The following is a 15911-nucleotide window of genomic DNA, read 5'->3' on the forward strand; positions in this document are numbered from 1 at the left end:
TTGAAACGTTGGGACCCAGATATCTTTGTAGAAAGGATATAAGACTTTAGAGATGGGCTGGGGTAGATAAAGTAGAAAGTGTTCTGTTCACAAAACTGCCACAACCAACAACATCTCCCCATTGAGTGACCTGGATCTACCCACTAGGCCACATTCTCACTGTAGACAAGAGCCTTGCCAGGCCTCACCTTCCGTACCAGCTTTTCCAAGGTGCTCTAGCCATCTGGTGGCAACCCTGGGGAGCTGCCACACCACCCTGCAGCTGGAATTGCAGGAAAACATATGAAAGTGACCCCCCCACCCTCCGCTTCCCTAAAATCGTGCCCCGGCATGACTCAGCGGGAAGCCTCCAAGATGGTGGACATAGATGACTGCCCACTGGGTACCTCCCATCTTTCCAGACCCTGGGAGGCCCTGCTCTCCTCGGTGGAGCCCTGAACCTCATACGTCATTTCTGGTAGCATGTTACACTGAGCAGTCATTCACGTGAGGTAACATGCATATGGGGTTTATAAACACAATTTAATAAAACAAACCCAGAAGTCCTATCTGTGCTCAGCAGTTCTAGTGATGGTCATTCACATGCACAGCGGGGCTCAAATGGGGCTTTCACAATCCTGGCCACAGAAGACAATGACTGCTCACCTCGTGGCATCAAAACCCTCCCCAAATGCAAGGCAAACTACTCTGAGATACCCTTTTTCAACCAGCAAAAATCCAAGCTTTTGACAACACAATCTGTTAGTGAGGAAACAGATTCTATCAGGTGTCACTGCTAGTGACATAGTACAATCCTAGGGAGGAAATGTGGCAATATCTAGCAAAAGTACTTTAAGTCTTTGTCCTTTGACACAGCAATCCCACCTCTAAGAATCTATCCCAAAGAGACACTCACTAAAATATAAAAAGCCTTAACCTGTTCATTGCAGTCATATTTGTTATAGCAAAAGACTGGAAACAACTGTCAGCAGGGGAGGGGTTCAATGAGCTAGGGCGAAGTCACACAGTAGAGTGCTCCACCACCGTAGAAGGGAAGGAGGAAGCTCTCTCTGTATTACAGTGAGTGATTGTATTAAGTTAAAAAAAAAAAAGTATATAGTATGCCACTATTCATCTAAGAAAGGGAAAATATGACTCAATTATATTTATATTTTTTAATGTTTTTTTCAAAGTTTTATTTATTTTTGAGAGAGAGAGAGACAGAGTGTCAGTGGGGGAGGGGCAGGGAGAGAGGGAGGCACAGAATCTGAAGCAGGTTCCAGGCTCTGAGCTGTCAGCACAGAGCTGGACTTCATGGACTGGAAGATCATGACCTGGAGGCTCAACCCACTGAGCCACCCAGGCGTCCCTATATTTACATTTTTAAATGCAAGGATAAATCGTAAAATAAAAGATACATATCAACCAATGGCAATATATGAAACTTGTTTGGATCCTTATTCAAACTAAAAAAAAAAAATTATGAGGTAAGTGAGCACTTTCTGAATACTTGATGACATTAAGGAATTGTATTATGGCTTTTAGTTGTGCTAATGGTGTTTGTTGTGTTATTGTTTTTAATGAGTCTTTTAGAGATACTTCTTGAAATGTTTCCAGATGAAATGATACGGAGATGTCTGGTCTTTGCCTCCAAATAATTTTACAAATGGGGTGTGGGTGGGAGTATAGATGAAACAGGATGGGTCAGGGGTTAATAACTGCTGAAGCTGGTGGTGAATCCATGTGAGTTCCATACAGTTCTCTCTATGTTTATGTAGGCTTAAAATTGTCCATAATAAAATAGCTAAGAAAGAAAAAACAAAGAGAGGGAAGAAAGGAAAGGAGAGGAGAGGAGAGGAGAGGAGAGGAGAGGAGAGGAGAGGAGAGGAAAGGAAAGGAAAGGAAAGGAAAGGAAAGGAAAGGAAAGGAAAGGAAAGGAAAGGAAAGGAAAGGAAAGGAAAGGAAAGGAAAAGGAAAGGAAAAGGAAAAGAGACATTCTCCATGCAGTGTATGTCACAATGTATAGAAACAATCATGTGTCAATGAAAGGTGGCTGACCCATTCTGCAGAACCATTTTCTAGACAAAAATAAATCCCAGGCTACCCCCACAAAGTGGGTGTAAGATTCTGCTGTTTGTAGACATGGTGTGTCATTTGCACATCTGCATATTCATGAACCCATCAAAGAAAAGCATCCTGGGTAAACCTTGGTGCCCCTCAGCCCCAGTGGCCTCTTGACAAACCCTCTCACTCCTGAACACAGCCCAACACAGGAAGGCAGCTTTTTTGGGCCACTCTCATCCCTTCAGGCATTAACCTCACAGATGGCACCATGACAGCTCAGGGATTTGAGCAGGGTCGTTCTCCAGAAAATAACTCCAGAGACATATTTGAACACAGGGAAAGGGAAGATTTTTTTTTTATAAGTCTTCAAAATAAAATGAGCCCTTTAGAAGAGAAGCAGGGGTGTGGTGTCAGATGAGAAAGGTTTTCTTTATAAACAGGAGGGAGGAATATGTAGTCACCTGTCCCCTGCTGGGAGACTCAAGTCTCTAGGTGTGGGAGACCTGCAGAGAGGGTGGGGCTGGGGCTGGAAGGTACTTTCTGCCCCAACGTTTTTTTGAGGAGCATCTTTTGGGGAGGGACAGAGCCTCAGGGTCTGTTCCAGGACTCTCTGCTCCAATCCCTTCTCCCCGAGGAAGCTCCGTTGCCCCAACAACTGGGGACACCGGGCAAGCTGCTTGACCTCTCAGTGACTCAGGGACAGGACTGCCCAGCACACAAGGCGATTATAAGGGTCGTGGGCAATCAATGAGTCATTTCATGGAGATGGCTCCCTGAGCTCTAATTTATCCCCAAGGAGCAAACTGATCTGCTAAAGAATGAAATGCACATTTCCTCCTTAGCTCCTCTGAGCTCTCCTTTCCCTCAGGGCCCTTGGCTCTTTCCTGTCCCGCTTCTGCTACTCTAGGATTGCTCACAGTGCCTACCAGTGCCACTGTATATGCACAGCCTCAGGGTGGTTCCCCACTGGCCTGCTTCCTCTGCTCCATGGTTTTGGTGGCTCTTTGGGACCAGAGATCCCAAAGATTGTGGATCTCCACTGCTGTTCTTAAGGCTTGTGAATGAAGCAAGCCCAATTAGGATGTTTTAGAGTGTTTATATCTCTCTCCCTTTCAGTCATTAACAAGCCTCCTCCTTCCACAGCATTCCTTTGTTCCCCTCTCCCCCTTCCCAGGGCCTCTCCTCCCCTCCTCCTGGCTATTGTCAAGATCCAGCCAGAGCCTCACCTCCTCCAGGGAGCCCTCACTGATTGCCAACTCCACACAACCCCCCTCCCCCCACCGTTCTTTATACACTGTTACTCTCTTTGCACTACACATCCCAAGTGACAGCATCTCAGACAAAAACAAACTCCAAAAAATACTGAATAATGCATTAAATCAACCATGACAGGGGGCTGAAGAAGGATAACTGTGATACCTAATGATTCCATGACACCCACGGAGTACTTTTCATTTCAATTCATTAGACTGACCTTAAGGCCCCAGAAGGAGACACAGGTCAGCATGTTTTCTCCCTTGCCTTCTCCCTCACTCATAAGGCCCCCTCTCTCTGGCTCAAATAGCAGTATGTCTGGAGGAATACTCTGTGCCATGCCCTTTATATTCGTTGTCTCCTTTGCTTCTCACCTCCTTAAGAGGTAGGTAGTCAGAGTGTCCCCATTTTACAGATGTGGGAACTGAGGTACAGAAGGGAGAAGCAACTTACCCAGGGGCACTCAGCTGGACAGTGACACATTCACCTTCAAACCAAGCACTCAGCCTTTAAAGCCTACCCTCACAACCAACCCCCAGTTGCAACAGCACAGCCAGCAGGGGACACACTTGGGAGAGCCCTCCTGGGAGGAGATCTAGAAGGGCAAGAGTCTACTGACCCCCGGGAGGACAAAGGCAGCACAACCAGGCTGAATTAAGTGCCCAGCTGGCCAGCTCAGAAGAGTAAGGTCAGGTAGGCAGGAAACCTGTAAGGTGGCTAGAGGAGGGAGGAGTGGCCAGATGTTGGTTCTTTAGGATGAACAGAAGAGGACCAGACAGGTGAGGAGGGCATGCGTCTGCCTAGAGCATGAAAGGACTGCTCTGGGCATGGCAAAGGGCCAGAACGGACTGGGCCAGGCACTGCCGTGTGCCAAGCACTGTGCTGGGCATTTGGCATACACCATCTCAGCACAAAGGGAGACTTAGCACAAAGGATGAAGGTTGTGATAGGTGAGAAATCCGGCTGGCCGAGCTGGATGGCTCAGAGGAGCAGGAAGAAGGGTTTAAACAGTTTTCAGGTAACCAAGAAATGGCCAGTTTACTGCTTAAGCCTTTGGCTGATTCCTGGTTCTGGTGAGTCAAGCTGACAAGGAAGCCCAGGGTCATGGCTGGCCCTGAGTAGATGCCACAGAGAACCCAGTCCATGCCAGGATCCACCCATCCATCTGACTGAGCCACAGGGGTTTCTTCTTGCACCTTCAGGTTGGGCAGGGCTGGGACAGGGTGTCCTGGCTGTCCACCGAGATGAGCCCTGAGCTGGCTAGGGAGGGACGCAAGAGTCAGGATCTGGGTGAACAACTGATGGCCTGAGGGTCCCAGAGCCAGGTGAGATGAGATGGGAAACCGGCCTGATAGGGGCATGGCTGTCTAGAGCAGTGTGATTCTGCACCCCTCTCCCAGGCACTTGGAGATGTCTGGAGACATCCTTTTGGTTGGGGAATCTAGTGGGTAGAAGCCAGGAATGCTGCTAAAAATCCTTCAATCCATAGGACAACCTACCACCACTCCCAACAGAGAATTATATGGCCCCAAATGGCAACAGTGCCATGGATGGGAAATCCTGGTGTGGAGCAATCTGGGTAAGAGGGGCTTAAAATCCAAGGCACTCCCTGCGATGAAACTGCCCCTATTCTGGGGAAGAGGCATTTTTTTCCCAACTCAGCAAGATGCAGTCTGAGGCAAGGACTAGCATGAGCCCCAGGCTGGGGGGGGTGGGGGGGGGGAGGTGGGGAGGGGAAAGCCATGGCAGTGCTAGGGGAGGAAGAGAATGTACCTGCTGTCACCCAGGCTTTGATTTGTGCAAGAAGCAATTTATAAGAGATACTTAGTCTTTAATGGAAGGTCAAAAAGTCAACCCACACGATTATGTCATCTCTTTACTGGCAAAGGCAGAGGTTTTAAAGCACTTTGACATACCCACCCGGTGGGAAATGAAATGTGATCAAAGATCTTCACTGTGGAACTGTTTCTAAGAGCAAAAGATTGGAAACAACATAAATGACCATCGGTGGTGGGCAAGCTAGATAAACAATGGAATATCCCGCCAAAGAATGACATTTTCTATGTATAGAAGTAGAAAGGTCTCTGGAATATATTAACTGGAAAAAAGCACAGTGAGAAGAACACTACGGAATACTTCGCTGCCATTAGATGAAAAGGGAGGCAAAAAATCAACAGTATATTCATCATTGCTTACATTTGCATAAAGCAGGGGATCTCAAACTTCTCTTTGTATCGTAACCACCCAGAGGGCCTTTTCAGCCATACTTAACTTTAAACATCAACCTTGCTTTTATTTGGGGGAGGGATGTGGAAATGTGCCCACTTTTCTCGCCCAGAACGCAACTCCCCAGCTTTTCTGGCCCTGGCCGCTCACCAGCCCGACTGGCCAGGAGCAAAGATCAGTGACCAGCTCCTTTCCTAATCACTCCGGCAAACCCTCCCAGACTGTTTGTTAACCCTTAAGAGGCTGCTGAATGTGAGACGTTCAAGGCGTTGGAAGGAATCCCTCAGGAACCAAAGACTTGGAGCCACTAAAGCACCTCCCCCCTCCTCACCCCCATCTCCTCCTCCATCTGGAAGTGACCTTCAGGTCACTGAATGAAGGTGGCTGCAGGCCAGAGACAAACCTAGCCCTCGGACGCCCCCTACCCCCGCCCCGCCCCCGCGAAGGGGGCGGAGCGACGGCTGCGAGGGCTCCTCCCGCGGGCTTTGTGCGCGCCTGGAATCCAGCTGTCGCCGCCCCTCGGAGCCCCCTGCCCCCGGCGGGCGCACATTTCCGGGCCGCCCACCACCCCGACCGCGTCGGTAGCCGCTGCGCCTGCCTGCTCCGTGGCCGTCCCGCCCCAGTAGCCCCCGAAATGCCGGTCGACTTCACCGGGTACTGGAAGATGTTGGCTAACGAGAATTTCGAGGAGTACCTGCGCGCTCTCGGTAAGCTGCTGCCCTGGCTGGCCGCTCGGGGACGAGGGCTGGGCCCCGCAGAGCCCTCCCGAGGGCCCTCCTGCCTCCGCCTGGGCCAGCCGCCGCCCCGTGCGCCGGCCAGCGAAAGGGATTCGGCCGCCAACTTGGAGGGTGGGGGTTGTTAGGACTAATTGGTGGTAAACATCTGATAGTTGCCTCTAGACTTGGATAACTTCATTAGAAAAGCTGGGTGTAGTTTGCTCGGTTGCTTGGTACAGGGTCAGCATAAGGCCAGAAAACTTTGTTGCAAAAAAAAAGAATGCGCCGAACCGGTTGCTGGCTGAGACAGCGCTAAGCGAACAGGAAACCCCAATGGTGCTGCCCCGGGGAGGAGCCGGCTCCTGGGACCCCGCTACCTTGGAGACAGTTATCTGAATTTTCCTGCCAATTCTCTGTCCCCTCTACCCCCTCATCCCCTGCAGATGTCAACGTGGCCTTGCGCAAAATTGCCAACTTGCTGAAGCCAGACAAAGAGATTGTGCAGGACGGCGACCATATGATCATCCGCACGCTGAGCACTTTCAGGAACTATATCATGGACTTCCAGGTTGGGAAGGAGTTTGAGGAGGATCTGACGGGTATAGATGACCGCAAGTGCATGGTGAGGATTTGCATACACCAGGGCATCTCCTGCCCAGGGGGCCTGACCGAAGTCTGGACTACTTCCTTTGGGAGGGAGGCGAGGGCCCTTATGTTCTTAGGGACCAAGGATCTTCATACTCCCAGCCCTCAAGGTAGGCAGCACCCACTTATCAAGCATCCCCCTCTGCCCAAACAGGATAGTGATGGATATGAAAGCTGCAGATTGTTGAGTCTCTGTTGTGTCCGGGCACTGAGCCAGATGTTTCATACATCTGACTTTATCTAATCCTCACAACCTGTGAGGGTGGTAGGAGTATGACCATTTTACAGATGAGGAAACAGTCTCAAAGAGATGAGTAACATGCCCAGAGTAGCTAGGGAGGGGCTGGGCTGGAATTCTAGGCAGGTCTGTTGATTCTCTTCTCTGCCTGTACTAGGGCCAGGTGGAGGAAGGCTGAAGGAAAGGAGGAAAGAAACACAGGGAACTCTTTTGAAGTGTAAAACTTCCTGTATAGCCTAGCATGAAGCCATTCTAGGAAGCAGGGGATATCGTGATCTCCCTGAAGCCTCTGACCTGCCCCACCTCGTCCCCCCGAGCTGGGATTTGGCTCCTGGCCCTCCCCTTCCCCACCCTATATTCCACTGCCTGCTGAGCTTCCTTTGAACCTTGCAGCCAACCCCTACTCAGTAGGTCATTGCCATGGTGGCCCAGGCTAGAGGAAGCATTCCTGCAGGAGGGGGAGGGAAGTGAGCAGCCTATCCCCAAGGGTGGGAAGCTGATGACCCAGAGACCCCAATTAGCGTTTCCACAGGAAATTCTAGAAGGTCAGCCCCAAGTCTCTATCAACATTCTTGGGTCACTGGAAGGTCTGGGTGCTCCCAGCATCCCTTTCAGTCTTGGGTCCAGAGCTAGTATTGTATGCTCACCCCCAGGGACCTGCTTTGCTTGTTGACGGAGCGCCCCCGCCCCCCATCTCCCTTCCCCCTCCCATCATTTACTGAGGGTCTGCTGTGTGCCCCGCACCGCACCATTCTTTTACACCATAGCCCAATGAGGGAGAGATCCACCACCCCATAATATACAATGACTGAGGCTCCAAGAGGGGAAGAGACTTGTAAGAGATGGGATTTGAACCCTAGGCCTTTGCACTTTGAAGCTTACCCTTCTGCTCCCTGCCAGGCCCCTGTCTGCCGGTCACCTTTGCAGAAGCCAGATGGCAGAGGTTTGCTGGGGCTGTGGTTGAAGGTGCCAGAGTGTGGAATCCCAGGCCTGGACTACTCACCCCCGGCCTGTTGATTCATCCGAAGGTAGTCAGGAGTTGATGTCTGAGTCTGCTGTTTGGAGTGATGGCAGAAGAGGGGGTATCCAGCAGGAGTGTCCTTGGAGAGGCCGATACTGGTGTAGGAACATGTCAGTTGTGCCTTAAGAAGGCCCAGGGCCTCTTAATCCTCAGAGAGGCTCGCAGTGGGAAAGGAGACGGGCAGCAGGGTCTGCCTTGGTAAGGTGAGGGCTCTGCCTTCCAGATTACTGTCCACGATCTGTTCCCTGGCCTGCTGGATGGAACTTAAGGACACCTCTTGTCCCCAGCTCATTCTTAGGGTACTCACAGAGCACATCAGACATCTCTTTGTTTTAGGTCACTGCAGCCTCTGGAATGTGCCCGCTTGTACTTACTTGGCTAATTGCCTTCCGTCTTGCTTTCCCTCCCTCATCCATTACTGCTTGAGACGTATGTTGATCACCTGGTAATACTAGCCAGTGCTTGTTGAGTGCTTACTGTGTACCACGTACTGTTACCACGTACTATTACCATTTTATTTTAACCCAATCTTCACAATACCGCTTTCAACCCCATTTCACAGATAAGAAAACTGAGGCAAGATTTCTTGTTGTGTGATGTTGGGGAGGTTAAGTAAGTAGCCGAGGGAGGGTTTGAATTTGGTCTGTCAGCTCCAGAGTCCCTGCCATTAACCACTGCACTGCACCTACCGTGTTCCTCACACACTAATCACGGCCCCAGGCACAGGGACGTGGAGGAGGGTGTCGCAATCCCTTATGTGCCAGGAACTCACAGTCTTTGTGGTGAAGACAGACACACACAGAGAACATAGTGTGATTAGTGGTGACAAAGGGAAGCACCTAGAGGAGGGGAACCCAGAAGGACTTCTGGAGGAGGTGGCTTCTACACAAGAGGAAAGGGGGAGAAGAAGCGAAGGTTTCAGACACAAAGGAAGGGGCACACGGCCTCCTCCTTTTCTCAACTCAGCATTAGGACATCCCAGGTGAGCAGATCAGGGAGCCCAGCACCTGGGCAAACTAATGACATTGGACTAGGACTCATGGTCACCTTTGCTGTCCCAGGACTCAGGGCGCCCCTCCCAAATGTATGGCACTCACCTTGGTGCTGTTGGGGGGGTGGACGGCCTCTCTGCTCCGGCCTTCCCTTGACCCTTTGCGTTGCAGAGAAGTCCTTCTCTGGCTGCCAGCTGGATGGAAGCCTACGGTGAAGAGCATAGCCAGGGGAGGGCGGAGGATAATCGAATTGTAGCGACTGTCCAGCCTGAGGCTTGCAAGGGCCAGAGGAGCTGCCTGCCAAGAGGCCGCAGGGGTTGAGGTCTTCAAGTCCCCCTGGGGTCCTGGGCCAGGCAGTTGCCAAAGCTAACTTTTACCGCCACCCCTTCTGCTTCACACACTCCACACCCACCAGCCAGGAGCAGTGGCCAGGAGGAGGCCAATCTGTTCTCGGCACCAGGTTGGCTGGATTCTAACATTTCCTTCCCAGCACATCACAAGGGTCTCATTTCTCACCTGGGATTGTTCATCTGTTTTGTTCATTCCTTTCTTGGTCCGACAAGCATTTTATGGCGCTTACCCATATCTTTGCAACCCCTGTGTTACTGAGACGAATTGCATAAGATTCCTGCGCTCATAGAGCTCAGGGCAGTGGGGGAGGCCAGACATCCTGTGATAGCATGCAGGTGGGGGCCGGACAGCCAGAGAGGCACCCCCCCTGGATCTGGGAGGTCAGGGAAGGTTCTCACAGGAAGTAGTCTGAACTGTGGCTTGAAGGATAGACAGGAAATAGCCAGGCAAACAGAAAGGGGACAAGAGGAAGGCCAAGGCCAAGAGAACAGAGACCTGTCCCACCTTGGCCTCTGGGCTCAGCCCTGGAGACACAGAAGCAGCAAGGCCTTCTGGAACACCCAGGCCATTTTTCTTCAGTGATGGCAGTACAGTGAGCTGAGGAACACAGTGTGGAGGGGTGAGGGAGCAGTGGTCAGCGAAGTTGCCTGGTTGAGGGGGGCCTTGAAAGACAAGTAAGCATTAGGGCATATGCAGAGACGGGAAAAGTGCATTCTAGACAGAGGGAGCCGTGTCTGTGAAGGCCCAGGAGTCCGAAAAGGGCTGGTTGTGAGAGGGCCTGGGAGGTGGGAGACGTGTAGTCCACAAATACCAGAGTGCCAGATGTGACTGGGGAAGACAGGAGTGATGAGGACCCAGTAGGGAGCCTGCGTGTGACCCTGACAGGCTGCAGGGACCCCTTGCCGGGAGAGGTTTGGTCAGACTGACATCCTTCCTTAAGGGCCCAGGGGCTTCTTGGCTCAGAGACCTCCGATTCTGCCTCTTTCTATGGGAACATTATGTGTGCTCTAGCACAGCAGCCAGAGGGTGAAATCTGGCCTGCAGATGTGTTTTTGTTTGGCCTGCACAGTGTTTGAAAATTTTCAGAGCCAGTTGCCAAAGTTTGTAAGATTTCATAGAAAAATCCATATTTCTGCCTGTTCTTACCAACATAATCAAGATGGCTGAAAACACTGGCTGCCCATTTCTTCCTGTGCCATGTGGACCCCTGGGGCATTGTCAGAGCTGTCCCTTTAGATGGGACACCGCCCAGGCCTCACCCCGCTCTGTTAACCTGAAGTCCAGGATCAAGGAGCCCTTTGTCTTTGTTTGCACTGTGGGTTCTTTAAAGTAGAGTTCTTTAAAGTGTCCTGAAGCGGACACCAGCCACAGGAGCGCATGAACTTGTTAGAAACACACATTCTCTGGCTGCGCTGTTGGCCTATGGAATCAGAAAGTCTGGGTGGGGCTGGTGGCTTGGGGCTCAGTTTGTGCGCCACATGGCTCTGATGCGGCTGAAGTTCGAGAACCCCTGCTCTGGAGGAAAGAAACATATCTGTGTGTACGTGCATCTCTGGAGACACTGGGAAACCATACGGTCAGCTGCAGAGGGCCCCGGGCCACCAGCTCGTTTGGTCCATCATCTGACCCCCCCGGAGACATTGCCATCCAGGCCCAGAGCCACCTGGAATGGCTCAGCGGTCTGTCCCCAGACTGAGAGGTGGAGGATGCAGATCTGTGTGGCCCGGGATCACTCAGCTCACATTTCCAGTCTGTTCTATTCAGATTTTATGTGACCTGCAGGCAGCAGGGACTGTCATTTTGGCGGAAATGTGTGAAGACTGGCTTAGCTTTCTTTGCTCCGCTGCCGCCTTCATGCCTTTATCCATTAAAAGCAAATCTCGGGCCCAGTTTGAAGCCAATATCACGTATTAAATCCAGCACAGGTAGCTTTGGCAGGGTGGGAGGGCTTGCAGGAGGAGGGCTCTCCTCAACCCCAGATAGTGTTCCCCACTCAGGCCAGGGAATCCCTTGGAATGAAGAATGATGGACTTCTTTGTTCCCAGCTGTCCCCAGCATGAGCAGCTTTTGTGGGAGAAGACAGCCTCGGTTGGAATCACAGCCATGAGCCCGGCTCCGCGCAGTGGTGGCAGAAGGGCCCTTTGTCATCCCACCTCGGACACTGAGGCCGGTTTTCCCTGGAGGGGGCACCTTTGTTTATTTGGGAGTCTGGTGCCTTTTGCCCTGGCTGAGGCTTCTCCCTCAGCGCCAGCTGTGAACTCAGGATGACCCCTTCCGCAGAGCCTGCCTTCCGGCTTGCGGCCCTCCACCCCTCGGTTGCTTTCTTTGTTTTTATTGTAAAAGGAAAAAGAGAATTCAAATAGCGAAGGAGAGAGTGGACTGCAAAGGAAAGGGCCCCTTCCCCTACTTGGCCTCATTCCCACCTCCCAGAGGGTATCACCGCTCCTGTTTCTGGTGGATCTGTCGGACATCTTCCTCGAATATAGAAGCTGTCTATCTATTGATCGGTTTAAAAAAAAAAAAAGGGAAGGAAAGAAATCCAGTCCTTGGCTCCTTGTTTTCTCACTCAGTGCTGCTTCTTAGGCATCTTTCCATGTCCGTGCTTGTAGATTTTCTGAATTCTCTCTTTTAACCATCTGTGTTTCCTTCCCTTCCTTCCCTGACTTCCTCCCTTCCTTCCTCCCTCCCTTCCTCCCTCCCTCCCTTCCTTCCTTCCATCCATCCATCCATCCATCCATCCAACTAATTATATATGGTAATACATGAAATCCACGAAACTGCTGTTAACACTTTGGTTTAAACTCTTGCCAGCTCTCTGATCCTGTTCTTGTCTCATTAATGGGTTTTTTTCTGGTTCATATTTTAAAGAACACAATGCCGATGGCACAATTAACTCCCTGGACCACAGAGCTGTGAACGCCCTCAGACTGGGGAGCCTTCCGAGGGCCACAGATCAGGCCCCCAGCCCTCTGCTGGGTCCTTTCCAGAATGGAAACACGGAGTCTCTTTCATGTCTTAGCTAAAGTTCTCCGACCTTTGAAATCGGTGTCAGCAGCATGCTTTTGAGGATTACAAAAAGAAGAATTTAAGCAACCCAAATAAAATGCACAAAGTAGCTTTCAAGAATCACACTGTTGTGTTAGGTTTTGTTTTTTGTTAGGCAGGAACAAAGAAAAATAACAAGCCCTAAGTTTTTACCAAGCACCATGCCTGCACCGAATGATTTTAGCACTTTTTCTCTTTTGGTCTCCACAACAGATGCAGTTCTCTAAGTGTCATTATGCCCATTTTGCGGATGAGAATCTGAGGCTCAGAGAGGTGAAGAACCTTTTTGACCCCAGGTCCCAGCCAGCTGGTGGCAGAGGAAGGATTCTAACTGGTCTATTTATAAAGGTCTGTATTACAAGGTCTCCCTCGGAGCTCTGCTGAGGGCCAGCACCTCAGGTCCTTATTGTGAGCCCATCGCAGGCTGGAGGTGAGCGCACAGTACTGACAAGGCATGGGGGTGTGGACAGCAGTGCTAGTCCTAGAGGCCGACATCTGGGCTTGAATCCTCCATTACCCAACTGACAGTGACCTTAAATGACTGGACACGCTGCCTCTGTCTTCACATCTGCAAAATGGGCATCATGATTGCTGTCTCACAAGGCAAATTCAGAGGACCATGGAGATGGCACAGGGGACAGTGCCTTGTGAAGCCACAACACTGTGTGCAATAAGGGACCGAAAGCCCTTGTGATGCCTTAGACTAGAGGCAAAGCATAATCGTTGACGGTAGCCCGGTGTTGGTTGGGGGAGTTACCGCTGTTTGTTTTTCTGACCGACATTGCTCTCCCCACCCACCCAAAGAAACACCTCCTCTTCTGGTGGGAGGTATTCCCTTACTCACCTCATAGGCTCTAGTGGAGCTGCGCGTCATGGTACACTGTCTCTCGTGGGTTGGGCACCTTAAACCAGGGTGATGACCGTGTCCAGTGACCTGTCATGGGATTGCCTCATCTCACCTTTTCCCGGGGTTTAATTTAGGGACGCTGGTGGAGAGCCGTGTTCTAGTCCTAAAGTTCATACGCTGGTGGGATGCCATCTCCCATGGCCGTGTGGAGCAATCCAACAGAAGGGAAAGATGAGGCCAGCAGAGAAGCAGAAATGAGAGAGAGAAGCTGCAACACTGGGGATTTGCTGGAGCCCCTCCACGACTTTCGGTGTACTTGAGCCAGCCGGGGCATTCCCTTTCTTCCCCCTGAGGCTGTGTGAACCAGTTTCCTGTCACTAAAGACATCCTCAGACAGAGCCCACAGATCATGGGTTAAAGAACCACATCAATAGTTAGAGCAGGAGTTCTCAAACTTGAGCGGCCCACCCCCCTAAGTTTCCAAAACCTCCACGGAAGGTCTGCCGTGGAGCCCAAGAACATGTTTTTCTAATGAGCTCCCAGATGCTGCTGATGCTGCTGGTTCAAAGACTGGGCTTTTGATAACTCCTGAGAAAGAAAAATGAGGAAGCAGCCTGGCCCACACCCAGGATCCTGTGATGTGCTGGTCATGATTCAGTGTAACAAGCCTGCACCGGGGCCCCGGCTGCCTAGTTTTGGGGGCTGGATGAGTGGAGACGTGTAGTCCAGTCCCTGCATATGGAGTCTGCTTGGGGACACCAAACTGGCAGCGACCCATGATGGCCTGCAACTGAGCCCCCAGGTAAAAGACCTCAGTAGTGTGTGTGTGAACAAGGACGGGCTACGACAGAGCACTTAGGAGCTTTGGCCTCGAGGTGGATCCGGATTTGAATCTGGGACCCACCTTCCAGCTGTGTTTCCTTGGCGAAGGTACTTTATCTGTCATCTATAAAAATGAACCGGGGGTCATAGCACTGATGAGATTATTGTGACAATTATGTATGGTGATGAGTTATTTCATTTTTCTATTGCTATGTAACAAACCACTCCAAAACCCAGTGCTCCAAAACTCTAAGCAATAGCAGCTGTTTATTTTGTTCACGAGTCTGCAATTTGGGCAAAGGGGGGTGGGTGGTCCCGCGGGACCTGTCTGCAGGGAGCTGGAAGACCCACGTTCCGTGTGGCCCCTCACACGCACTGTCTCCTGGCTGCTTGAGCTTCCTCAGGACACGGCAGCTGGGCCCCGAGAGTGAGAGGGCTGAGAGCACGAGGCAAAAGGGTATGACAGTGTTGTGATCTGCCTCGTCTCCAAAGTCACATAGCGATACTTTGCCATATTCTCTTGGTTGAAGCGGTCGCTGGGCCTGGATCCAGAAGACCTGAGTGAGCAGGAAACCCCCTCTGCCCTCCCCTCCTGGCATCCGGAGGCTGTAAGCTGATGACTGCCTTCCGGTCCCCTTGGCCCCATGGGAAGCTTCTCCTGTAACCAGCCCTGCAGCTCAGGTCCTATTGTAACTTCTCACGTGGGCTTGAGGACTTACTCGTATTTGACTTGGAGTTGGCTGAAAACTCTGCCAACCAGCTCTGTGCCTGAGTCACAATGGCTTCGTCCCTGGGAAGCATTGGTGTGGCTCATCTGTGTTGCACAAATTGATCTGTGCTAGAGCATGCGTGCATACACACACACATACACGTACACATACACACCACCCCTTGTCCTCCAAACGAAAACTCCAGGTCTCCGTTATGATGCCTGAAATTCCAACATTAGAGCACATTTATTTTGGTTAAATATCCCAAGCCTTTTCTAGGTGTTTCCTTTAACCAGCAAATACCTTAGAGGGCTGGTTGTCTTTAATACAGGGTGATTGGTGAGTCTGTCCTTCCTCCCTCCCCCACCCCCCCCCCCCGCCCCGCCCCGCTTCTTTCTTTCCTGACCTGAGGGGCCAAGGACAGCAGAGGAGACTCTGGGGAAGAACTGTATGAACAAGATGGTCATGAGAGGTGTGAGGGTAGAGATGGAGGAGAACCCAGGCTGCAAAACCCACCCTTACCCGTCCTCACAACATACCTGGCTCTGCACGCAGGAAATGAGGGGCTGGGGAAATCCTGTCTGACAGTGTCCGGTGAGTCAGAAACATCATCTCACTCTTTGGCTCCGAGATCCACTTATGTGATTACACTCCAAGAAAACCATTCAAAGGAAAGCCACGTCTATTTGTCCAAAGGTATTTGTAGCTGTGTGGTTAATAACCCTCCCCAACCTACATATAAGCACAGCCACCATCTGGGGGCTTCTGTGTGGCCGGCTCTGCCCTTGCACTTTACATATATTATTTAATCCTCCAACAGTCCCGGAGAGGAGGTGCTACTCCCGTTTTACAGACAGGGACCCTCGGGTCCTATGTCACATTGCTGGTTAACCATAGCCTTGGGATTCAACTTCACACCTCTCTGACTCCAGACTCTGTGTGGTTTGCAGAACTGGTCGCCTCCTGCTGGTGTTCCTAAGTGCCACATAACCACAGGTGGT

The 15911-nt window shown here is 51.2% G+C and overlaps 1 protein-coding gene across 1 annotated transcript in view; it reads left to right on the forward strand.

Moving 5' to 3' along the window:
• Positions 1 to 330: 330 nt before the first annotated feature.
• RBP1 (retinol binding protein 1) overlaps positions 331 to 15911 on the forward strand; it is a 30281-nt gene continuing 14700 nt past the window's right edge. Inside the window, exons 1-3 of the mRNA XM_043593313.1 lie at positions 331 to 382; positions 5790 to 6230; positions 6683 to 6861. Coding sequence (XP_043449248.1) covers positions 331 to 382; positions 5790 to 6230; positions 6683 to 6861 — 672 coding nt within the window. The remainder of the gene's footprint in view (positions 383 to 5789; positions 6231 to 6682; positions 6862 to 15911) is intronic.

This window comes from Prionailurus bengalensis, chromosome C2 (genome assembly GCF_016509475.1).
Source record: "Prionailurus bengalensis isolate Pbe53 chromosome C2, Fcat_Pben_1.1_paternal_pri, whole genome shotgun sequence".
Taxonomy (NCBI): domain Eukaryota; kingdom Metazoa; phylum Chordata; class Mammalia; order Carnivora; family Felidae; genus Prionailurus; species Prionailurus bengalensis.